The sequence below is a fragment of the Gavialis gangeticus genome, unplaced genomic scaffold (genome assembly GCF_001723915.1).
Source record: "Gavialis gangeticus isolate Ggan-Ray unplaced genomic scaffold, GavGan_comp1, whole genome shotgun sequence".
Lineage (NCBI taxonomy): Eukaryota > Metazoa > Chordata > Crocodylia > Gavialidae > Gavialis > Gavialis gangeticus.
The window spans coordinates 11,975,939-11,987,023 of NW_017729022.1; the positions used below are offsets into that span (position 1 = coordinate 11,975,939).

An 11,085-nucleotide genomic window follows, 5' to 3' on the forward strand; every position below is an offset into this window, starting at 1 on the left:
CTGGTAGTCAGGCAGGCTCAGTTGCAAGCCCTGCTGAAAGCAGTCTGGGCTCCATGGTTGGCAGCAGCTCCCAGAGCCTGGGCCGGTTGCAGCCAGTAGGCTGCAAACAGTTGCTTCGGGCTCCAGCATCAGCTCCATACTGGTGGGTGCATGCGCGCCTCAGAGCGGACGATGGGGATAGGGCCTGAGGCAGCACAACCCTCCCGCTGTCCATTCTGAGGTACACATGCAGTCACTGCCAACATGGAGCTGATGCCAGGCCTGTGGAGCCTGGCGCAGCTGTTTGCAGCCTGCCCGCTGACTGATGCAGCTGCCCAGAGCCCAGGCTGGCTACAAACAGCTGCGCTGGGCTCCAGAGCCCAGTCATCAGCTCTGTGTTGGCAGTGGAGAAGAGGCCAGGGTTGCACTGCCTCAGGCTGCTCCCCCACTGTCCACTCCAAGGCGCGTGTGCACCCACCGGTATGGAGCCAATGCCAGAGCCCGGAGCAGATACTTGCAGCCTCCTGGCTGCAACCAGCCCAGGCTCTGGGTAGCTGCTGCCAACCATGGTCTGCTTGCAGCAGGGCTTGCAGGTGCCCAGCTGCCTCCTGGGAGCAGCCTGGGCTTTGTGGCTGGCAGCAGCTGCCTAGAACCCAGGCTGGTGGTGGCGTGCAGAGCAAAATGGCCTCACGTGTTGTGCTCGGCACATGTGCCGGGGGTTGCTGACCCCTGGACTAGACCAAGGCCTACAGTTCACTTATGTTCATTTCGGAACAAGCAATGGTATTATAAAACTTATATATGGTGCCTCTAGGTGGGTGAATTCCATGGTCGCGATAAAGACTATGAGTAGAATGAGCTAGACTTCACCTTGGGTGCATATTTCTCTTGATTAAAAATTCAGATATAATGAGAGTTTTCTTTTAAAAAGTGAGATCAGAAATTGTATTAGAAACAACCAGAATTCTGAAATCTGTAAGAGGAAGTTCAAACAGCAGCTCTCTCTAGTTCCAAAACAAATCTGTACTACAGACAGCTTTACAAATGTACACTATACAGATATATATACACACCAATTAATAGGTCCATATATCAATCACTAAGTTCCTCCTCATCACTGAAATATGCACTCTTTTTTATCCGTGGACGTTTTGAATCATCTGATGTTGAAGGTTCCCCTGCAGACTGTTTCCATCTCTGCTGTTCTTCTTCAATTTTGGCTTGCTGTAAAGCAATTGAAAGAATGGAAAGGGGAGGGAAGATTTTTTTTTAAATTCTCTGTGGCAATATACATGATATTAAACGGATCATTCAAATACTACTTTATATAGTATTTAGTATATTAGTATATTAGTTCTGAGGCTATAATTAAAACCCTTAAAACCATTTATATTGAATGCACTCTTAAATGGACCAGCTGCCTGTAGAACAATTTCTAAAAATGATTCCGAAAACAAATGATGTCCTTTTATGCTATTGGGCAAGCAATCTTTAGCGCTAGCCAGAAAGATCAATTGCCAACCTCAAGTGTAAGAAAACAATTTGTTTGCAGTCCTGGGAGTGTAGCACACACAGAAAACAGGATTTGAAATAAAGTGCTTTGTATTGTGGATACATTGGAGATGTCTTGGAAGCAGGGAGAGACTGATATTTTGTCATGTAGAGGAGAAGGGGAAACAGGTCATTATCTCAAGGAGAACCTGTTTTTTTTCCAAGGAAGGATACATTTAACCCTAATCATTCTGCATGTTACCCACATGGGAATATTCAGGTTTATTAAAGTGCCCAAATTATTTTCTGGGTATGTCTATACCATCTCTGCAGCAATCCTCTGCTAAGAACCAAGCCCCATTGCAAGTGCCACTTGACAAGTGTTGAATGGTTAACACTCACATGTGGGTTTAGAAAATAATGTCGTTCAGGAGACAGTGGTGGGTTGGGTGGCAGAGGGGAGGGGCTACTTAAAATAATGTCTTGACACAGGTATGGAAAGAAGGCATAAAGCATCCGTATGTTTATCTGATGAGATGTGCTACGCAAAAGGGGTCAGGAATAGAGGAGGGTATGGGGAAATGAATGCTGATATTTGCAGGAATAGAAAATTTCCAACATAAAAATAAACCACAGACAGAACCAGCAAACCAGTGGAATGATTTTTAGAATGGACTCAATGCAGCAGCAACATTCAGAAGCAGAAAATAATCACATTATCAACAGATTAAATAAAACAAGAGAGCCAAACAGTGTGCTGAAGATGACAGAAAGGAAGATTGCTGTATGTTTTGTAGCCTGGACTCTTGTAGCTGTTGCTTGCCACCCTCTCCACCCCTCACATAAGTAAATAATGCAAAACAGTATTTAGAGACAAAATACACTATTCCTAAGTTTAGTACCTGGAAAGCGATGGCCTGGCTAAGGCTATCAAGAGAAGGGTCTTCTCCCTCATCTTCACTTTCCTCCTCTTCTTCACTAGGTAGCATAAACAGAAAAGATGGAAAAAAAAAGATGCATAAAGTTTTATTTCAGATCCCCTTACAAAAATGTAATGATTTGACTCTTATGTAGAAATACACATACATTTCTTCTGGTTCAACAACTTTTTTTCTTTTCTTCTTTTCTTTCTTTTTTGGCGGTTCACGCTCTCCTAGCATATTTTTTGGACAAGCATAACTTAAATGTCCTGCCTCCTTAGAGAAAAAGAAATCTTAGTTAATAGATGCCATTAAAAGCAGGTACCAAACATGAAGAAAATTATTCTGAAGAAAATTAACATTAAGAAAGGAATGCTGTATTAATATATGGAATACAAACAAAAGAATTCCTCCCTTAAAATTCACCTTGGAAATGTGGAAAGTTAACAGTGATACTGTATATTAGCTTCAAGTTTGGAATGAACTCTAAAATGTACAAGCGATTTACTTCTGGCCTTGACTATATCAGCAATCTGACTGAGAAATACAATGTTATTTCAGTATGGTAGGAAAGTAGATATTTAAATTACTAGAGTGTATTTTAGCATTAAACAATTCTCAACTTTTAAAATTTTTAGCTTAAACTAAAGTGTGGAACTGACTTAAAATTAGAAAATAAAAATTTCTTGAGATATATGCGAGTCGGAGGAGGACAGTTTTGATTTGTTTTGGTTTTTTAAAGTTTCTTTCCCCCCTACTGATCTGTTGTAGAATATACAATTCCCTTTCCCAATTTAAAAGCTTTCAGAAGTGAAGCAGAAAACAGTTACTCTGATCCAGGGATAACTAACCCCAGCACAGGTGCCAGAGTGTGGCACTTGAAGGCATTTTTCTTGGCACATGTGCCTCAGGGCAGATGGCAAGGAAGGGGCCAGGGCTGCACTGCCACAACAAGGATCGGGTTCCTGGTGACTCCCCCACAAGCCACATCTGCCCCTGGCATGCCAATATTTTACAAGTTGAGGTTGCAGGTGTTTTTGGCATTTGGCCCAGAAACATTGCTGACACCTGCTCTAATAAAAAAAAAAAGATAATGCAGCATTATAAGTTCTAAATATAGTCTGCTGCTGACTGCGTATCAGACTATATACTTATAATTACCACATAATATTTTTTTCTGAAAAATCCCAAATTCCCAGAAGAGATAAGGCTAGAACCACTGCTGAAATGGAATAAGTATGGATGGCTGTTAGCCCAAAGAATACTACCACTTTTATGGGGGGAAAAAATAGTAATAGCAAAATTAGACAAACAAATGTAGTGGAAACATTTTAGATCTATCATAGGTTACTTACTCCACATTCATAACATTTAGATTTATCAAAGTAGTTTCGCCTGCGGATGAATTCTGCTGCTCTTCCATTGTCAATGGCAATACTTGCTTTTATCACTCTTCCAAATAACTAAACCAAAAGGGGAGGGGGAGGGCAAGGAGGAAAAAAAAAAAAGTCAATAACATCGAGTCAATACTTTTGAGGAATCTGAATAGCTCCCTTTTTGCTATAATCTTTTTCAGATGCTTACTTGTTTGTTATTTAGTGCCCGAGAACAGTTTTGGGCAGACTCTTTATCCAAAAACAAAATGAAGGCAACTCCTTTACTCTTCCTGGTGTCTTTGTCCTTCATAATAGTAACTCTGAAAACAAATAACCAAGACACTCATTTAAGGGGGAAAAAAAAAGTGGCTTGATGGGAAAAAAATCCTACCTAGGAGTTCCGAGAGCTTTGTTCAATATATGTTAATTAAACAGTGATAGGCAAAATACTTTATGCAAACACCTTTCAAGGAGAGCAAAGTCCAGATAAAAGGCTGATATGGCTTTTTATTAGCATCTGTGAAATTCTGACTAGACCTAGACAAAAAACAAAGTTCCTTATGTTGGTAAAAAAAAAAAAAAAAAATCCAATAAAAATGGGTTGAATACTCTAGCTTTTACATGACCCAAGTAATTTGTGGAATGGGGGAGTTTTCAGCTTAAGATGGCCATACGTTATATTAGTCCAGGACATCCTTGTTTAGATGGAGCAGTTCATACATCTGACTGTCAGGGGGCCTGGTTAAGGTCAAACAGTATCACAGCAATGCAACATGCAGCCGCAGAATTGGGATGTGGGCAGAAGCAAGTAGGTCACAATCTAATTTTTTGTGTAAAAAAGGCACTTATCTTCTGGATGAGCCTTCACTCCTATGCCAGTGGGTCTGCCTGGAGCTAGCTTACTACACCAGGATATAAAAAGAATTGCCCTTACTTTTCTTGCTAACACTTTTTTTTTTTTTTTTAAACGTAGCATTATTTAGCAGCAGAGCAAAAATCCAATTAGAAGAGTCCAGTGCATGCTCTAAGCTTCCGACTTAAGTTGTTCCTGGTTCAGTCTTTAATGTTTTTGCCTCTTTCATTTTTATCATCTTACCTAAGGGGAAAAAAAAGATTGTTTGGGAGTTTATAGCTTTCAAGTGACAAAGGCAGAGATGCTTGTGTCTGTGTATGCACTCAGAGCATGAAAAAAGAAATTGGCTCTTACACTATAGCTTTTTCTACCAGCTTTAAAAGGGTTTTTCTTCTTATTGTCCATGGTTTGACTAGCATTTCCTACTGACTATACTAAATTCCTACTGAATATAGACTATTAGGGTTTTCATTTTAATAGAGTAAATGTATTACTGTCAGACATTCATTAAGTACTGAAAAAGTAATTTTATTAAAATTGATTAATGTAGTAAATTAGTTAATTTAGCTAATTAAAATCATTAAAGTTCACTACTGTAAGTACTAGCAGTTTCTAGTAAGTTGATTTTATATAATATTTATTTATACTGCTAATGTTATTTTGCTGGTGATCAAGGCCTTGAAGCAGTAGTTCCCATTCTGTTTAGGAGTTAAGGCAGGGGTGGGCAAAATGGTGGATCCAGCTGACAGTCAGACTTCATTTCCCAGGAGCCCCTGCTTGAGTTGCTGTGGCCAGTCTCCATGGAGACCCCAGTAGTGGCAGCGCCAGGACAAGGTTTCCATGGAGACTGGCCCCAGCAGCGCTGGCAGGGTTCAGGCTTGCAGCTGGGTGGGTAGCTGCTCTGGGGCAACGGCTGAGATCTTGCAGGGGTGACAGCATGGCCCAGAGCTGGGAGAGAGTTGTGATCTGCTGCCCGCATACCCCGGGCACCCCTTATCTCCCTCCCAGATTTGGGGTGTGCAGGCAATGGATCGCAGCTTTGTTGCAGCTCCGGACCACGCTGTCACCGCTGCAATATCCCATCCCTGGTCCTGAAGCAGCTCCCCGCCCAGCCGCAAACCCTGCCAGTGCAGCTTGGACTAATCGCCACAGAAACCCTGGCCCAGCGTTGTCACAGTGCCACCGCTACTGGGGTCTTCATGGAAACCAGCTGCAGCAATGCAGGCAGTGCCTGCTGGGAAATGGAGTCCACCACAGACTCGATTCAGCTCATGGGCTGGACTTTGCATGCCTCTGAGTTAAAGGCTAACACTATTTGTTTTTAAACCCAACAGACCAACAGTTGCACTTTTAAATTTCTGCCCAGTATACCAGAGCTAATATTTAGAAGCGTTTACTGATTCCCATAAGAGTTTTGACTCATCCAGAGTATTTCTAGCCATGGCAGATGATGAGATACTGAAGCTTGAAGTCATGTTGGCTGCTGACAGACATGAAAAAAAAAAAACCCAACAAAAAACCCAGTGCTTTACCAGAAGCAGCAGTATGTTAGTTCAACCCGGCTCCGTAGTGTCTGTATACGTTGGGCGCTTCAGCAGGGTTTTTTGACATTTTATCTGAAGTTGATTCAATCAGCTATTACACAAAAGTGCAAGAAAAGCCCTGCTGAAGTACCTAATCTGTACAGATATTGGGTGAACTGGGTCAAACTGGCATGATGCCTCTTCTGGGCATGCATGGGGCTTGGCGCAGGGGTGTGCGGAGTTTAAAGTAAAGCGCTGTTTTTGTTTTTTTCTGTCTGTTTAGCAGCCGTTACTCTTATCTTGCTCTCCCTGCTCAACTGTTTAATACTATGAGCAGTTTCTCTCTTTGAAGTTGTCACTTGGACATTTGAAAGCCCTCTTCAAGTCTTTAAGGTAGTCTTTTGCTCTAATATGTCTTGAGATACTGCAGTATCTGCTAAAATCAAAACAGACTTGAAAGTGGAAGGTGGAAAATAAAGACAAGACAGAAACAAGAATAACCAAAATAATTAGCTATTGAAGGTCCAGTATCTTACAAGTCACTGCTCCATTCTTTCAGCCTCTTATAGTTTGAATGCAGGTACACTGAACTGCCTTGCACCCACACTTGTCAAAAGAAAAATGAGAATTCGTTGAAGTCAGATGAGGATCCTGGAACTATATTCTACTTGCTCCTTTTCACCTCCAGTCTGAAAGCTCACGTGTGTGTGCCTGCAAAAACCTCCCAATTGCTATCAGTAAACTGAAACTTACCTTCTATTCCGATATGAGCCAAAACTTCAATATAGTCCCACACTGGAGACCAGGGATAGGCAACCCCCAGCACGTGTGCCAATTAGTGGTACATGGAGACATTTTCCTCAGTGTGCCAGGAGGTGTACCGAGGAAAGTTTAAAAAAAAAATGTAAGATGCTGCTCCGAGCTCTTTGGAGCAGCCACAGCTCCCAGTGCCATGGCAGGCAGTGGGGATGGGGTGAGGAGAGCCCTGGCTGGGACACAGGGATGCTGCCCGTGTTCTGCTGACCCTGCCCCAATGTCTTGGGTGATGCTGAATGCTTCACAAAGCTTCAGAAAAGCTGCCAGTGCCACAGCAGGCACCAGGAGTGAGGTCGAGAGAACACAGGCAGGGACGCTGTCTTTGTTCTGCTGACCCCAGCCCCATGCCTGCTGTGGTGCTGAGTTTCACAAACTCAGCCATAGGCACCAAGGTCGGGGTCAACAGAATGCAGGCAGCATTGCTGCATCCCTGCCTGTGTTTTCCAGCCCCTGCCCCTGCTCCTGGTGCAGAGACTCATGGGGTCAGGAGAACATCGGGGGGGAGGGGGGTGGTGATGCTGCCTGCAGGACGACACAGTGGGGGGAAGGGCAGTGTGGAGCGGGTGGTGCCAGGAGGATGCAGCACCAGCCCCCCCCCGGCATATGAGGGAAGCACGTAGCTCTGGGCAGCAGATAGCTCAGTAGCCTGTTGGTGCCGGTGCCGATTTTCTGTGATTTGCAAACTGAGAGTTTAACATTGCATATTATTAAGGTTTTTTGCTTTGTTAAACTGATCCATATTCAGTTTTTTCACTCCGTTAAATCGTTTCATACTTAGTTTTTGCTTCCTCAAGCCAGTTCATATTAGTCAGTTTATTTTCCTCTGCTAAATCGTTTCATACTCAGTTTTTGCTCTCTCTTTCTCGCCCCCTCCCTCTTTTTCTCTTTTTTCTTCTCTCTCTCATTACAACAAGCTTAACAAAAAAAGAATACAGAACAAAGGTAGTATACACTAAGCTTTATTTATTGTTACCAGGTTTAGAACTTTTAGAAAACCTGGTATTTACTGTAAAGAAAAAAAAAGCAACATTTATGGTTATTAACTATATTAATATGCGCTACGTCCTGCCATGTACCCCCTGCCTTGGTTTTGTTTTTCTGGCATGACAGTACTCCGGCACCTTACAAGGTAGACATTGTGGGTATTTTTGGCACTCCAGCCAAAAATGTTGCTTACCCCTGCTCTAGACAGAAATTACAAGGGCATAACTTGCCCAAAATAAAGAACATGCATTGAATGCCAAGTTGAAAATACACATCAGATCACTTACTTGACAACTTTGCCATATTTGGAAAAAATCTGGAACAAAAAGAAGAATAGACAAGTTTACCAGACTGCTGTCAAATTAAGTACAGCAATACAATCTAAATGGGCACTGTTCAGATATTTAAAGTTTACATATGACACTTACATGCAACCATTATATAATGCAACTCTTTAAGGAGAGGCTTACTTACCCTGTATAAGTCATTGTTGGTCAGAGCAAAGGGCAAGTTGGACACGTACACTGTGCTTTTACTTGGTGCCAATCCACCACTCATTTTCCTGGGGATAGAGAAAAATTAATTGATTCAATTCAATGACTCAATCTTAATAAAAATAAAAATAAAATAAAATATAGAATGTATAGCCACATGAAAATTGTGAGAATAAAGTGGCTTCAAAACCCGTTACCATTTCATGTGAAATCAACACTGACTTTCATATTCCACAGGGTAAAGGAAAGTCATGAGCAGCAATGCAGCTTTGAAATCACAAACTGACTATGAGACAACCTCAATGCAGTTAGCAATTGTGATTACTAAAATGATCCTTGAACAATGTGAAATCAATTCTGGTTTCAGAGTAAAACAAAACACATAATTTTCCACTCATTAAACCAGTTGCTGAAGTTAATGAGACTTATTTGAAAAACAAGTAAAAAGGGTATTTTTCTCTTGTTTTAAATGATTTGGCCCTCTGGATATAATCAGGCAAGTCCAAGCTTAAAAACTCATCCTGATAAGTTAAACCTCTTCAAAGCAAGACCCTAATGAATAGAAAAGCACAATGTGTTAACTTTAAACAGAATAACATACTGTGCCACATTTTAAATAGTTATGAAAGCCTCTCATTTCCTGGTAATTTCTTCACATAGTTCCCTGCACCCACTTCTGCCTTAGCTCCCAGCACTTCTTTCCATGTTCCCCTGAACTCTGAGGTTTCCTTTTAACCTTCTCGATGGACTACATCTCCCCTATGTGCATCCCCTCTTCCAAATGCTCTGTTGACAGCACTTCTTGCTGTTCGATCACCTTCACTCCCTACTTCTCACAGTGTCTCCCCCACTTCTAAAACTCCCTTCTCCCATCCATGTATGGAGGTAAAGAGCCAGTCTTTTTAAAGTTAAATATATGTATATATATTGAAGCAGTTCTCCTCTGAGTGTGTACTAGATTGTAACCATAGGTAAAAAACAAAAGAAAACCAAGGGGGGTAGTGAGGAGAAGAGACCAAATTGCAGCTTCCTTACAACTTTAAGGATACACAAACCTACATACAGCATCACTTTCCTTTTGACTTATCGGATATTTGTGACTTGTTCTAAAACCCAGAATAACATAAAAAAAATGAAGGATCAAAATGACACTGTCTTTTGTTGACAAAGTACCTTTAAGTAGCATAGCAAGTCAGTTTCCTCATTGCCTTCAAGCCCCACTCAGTTTTTTGGGGCCATCATTCAGATGTAATAAACTGCTAGTGAATTTGTTTCCTGGTTATCTTATTGTGGCCTTTATTAAATATAAAATACTGCTCAAGGAAGACCAAACATGTTGAGTTTGCTGATCAAGACATCTTTGAAGTAAGTCATCAGGAAAGAATCAGGAAAAAAAACATTACAAGTTAGTGACAAAGAAATTGCAATGGAGTGGAAAAGAACACTTAACTACTTCTTTTCTTTTTTTTTTTACATCAACTTCACAGATATCTATTTTGGTAAAGATGGGAAATTTAGGGAGACTATTTTCTTTTAAGAGAAGTGTGAGGAAGTCAGGAGGGAAGCCAGCCTTACCTTACACTAGGCAATGACAGTGCTACAACCAAAATCAAACCCTGGTTAGTATCTAAACTCTGTCTTCAGTGGTTGTGTGCACAGAGTACATTCTTGTTGCATGCTGATTTCCAAAGTATTTTAAACCTCTGTTTCCTACTCCAGTGCAATCTGCTTGGGTGGTAGCTAAGTCACAGAGCTTTGATTTTTCCTTTCCTTCTCTGTTTAGGGGCTGTGTTTCTTTTAGCATGAGTTTAAATAGCATGAAGAAGTTAAGCAAATAAAAAACCAGAGGTAGTTCATAGTGGACATATATTAGTTTGTGGTGTTATGCAGGCAATCTGCTTAATCGTAAACTCCTGGCTGCTTGGCACCTGTGTCCTGTGACAAGACCTAACCCAACTGACTTGGCACCATATTTCATGTATTGATAGTTGTAAGTCTGGTTATCCAGGTGCAGAACACAGTATTCCAAAGCGGTTATGAAAAGCTATCCTGTCCTTGCATTATGGCACACTGCCATGCTAATTTACTGTAATGTGCAGAATCTCCAATAGCTATAGATAGCAATTTACCTAGACGATACCAGAAAACAGCATCAATTACAACTTGCAGTTCTCACCACCAAGGCCAGTTTTGGTAAACAGATGTCAGCAACACCTACATGGCAGTATGCACGATTTTGGGATCATGATCTCAGGCTGATTGTTGGCTGCCCCTGGGGACCCCCTGGGCCGCTGAAGCCCTCCAAAGCTGGCAGGTGATCACCTGACTGATGGCTGGCAGGCACTGGATTAGGGCTCCATCTGAGACGCAGTGCAGTCTACCCAGTCACACATTCATTTTAAGGTGTTATAATTTTGTGGCTGGTTTCAGTTGCACATTTTTTGTGTAATAGTTTTGTGGTTAGTTTCTCTTTTTGTTGTGACATTAATTGCCTAAATACATGGCTGGGTTACACATTTATATGCAACTAGCTGTTTAATTGTTTCTTAGGTGTAACATCTGTCAGGGGCCAGTGTCATTTGTTAGCAATGGCAGGAGGACTTCCTGCCTTGCCCCTCAGGCCTTCAAGAGTCAAGACACTCCCTCTCC

The 11,085-nt window shown here is 41.7% G+C and overlaps 1 protein-coding gene and 1 long non-coding RNA gene across 4 annotated transcripts in view; one reads left to right on the forward strand and one right to left on the reverse strand.

The window, feature by feature from the left end:
* LOC109295652 overlaps window positions 1-128 on the forward strand; it is a 15,038-nt gene extending 14,910 nt beyond the window's left edge. Inside the window, exon 3 of the long non-coding RNA XR_002096801.1 lies at window positions 8-128. This is a non-coding gene — a long non-coding RNA (uncharacterized LOC109295652). The remainder of the gene's footprint in view (window positions 1-7) is intronic.
* Window positions 129-644: 516 nt separating this feature from the next.
* Window positions 645-11,085, reverse strand: part of ZCRB1 (zinc finger CCHC-type and RNA binding motif containing 1) — a 32,794-nt gene continuing 22,353 nt past the window's right edge. For all 3 annotated transcript variants that reach the window (XM_019514600.1, XM_019514598.1, XM_019514601.1), the window contains 7 exons: window positions 8,417-8,504; window positions 8,230-8,258; window positions 3,975-4,086; window positions 3,746-3,853; window positions 2,557-2,666; window positions 2,373-2,448; window positions 645-1,203 (listed from right to left, as the gene is read on the reverse strand). In XM_019514600.1, coding sequence (XP_019370145.1) covers window positions 1,072-1,203; window positions 2,373-2,448; window positions 2,557-2,666; window positions 3,746-3,853; window positions 3,975-4,086; window positions 8,230-8,258; window positions 8,417-8,500 — 651 coding nt within the window. In that variant the 5' untranslated portion in view covers window positions 8,501-8,504 and the 3' untranslated portion in view covers window positions 645-1,071. The remainder of the gene's footprint in view (window positions 1,204-2,372; window positions 2,449-2,556; window positions 2,667-3,745; window positions 3,854-3,974; window positions 4,087-8,229; window positions 8,259-8,416; window positions 8,505-11,085) is intronic.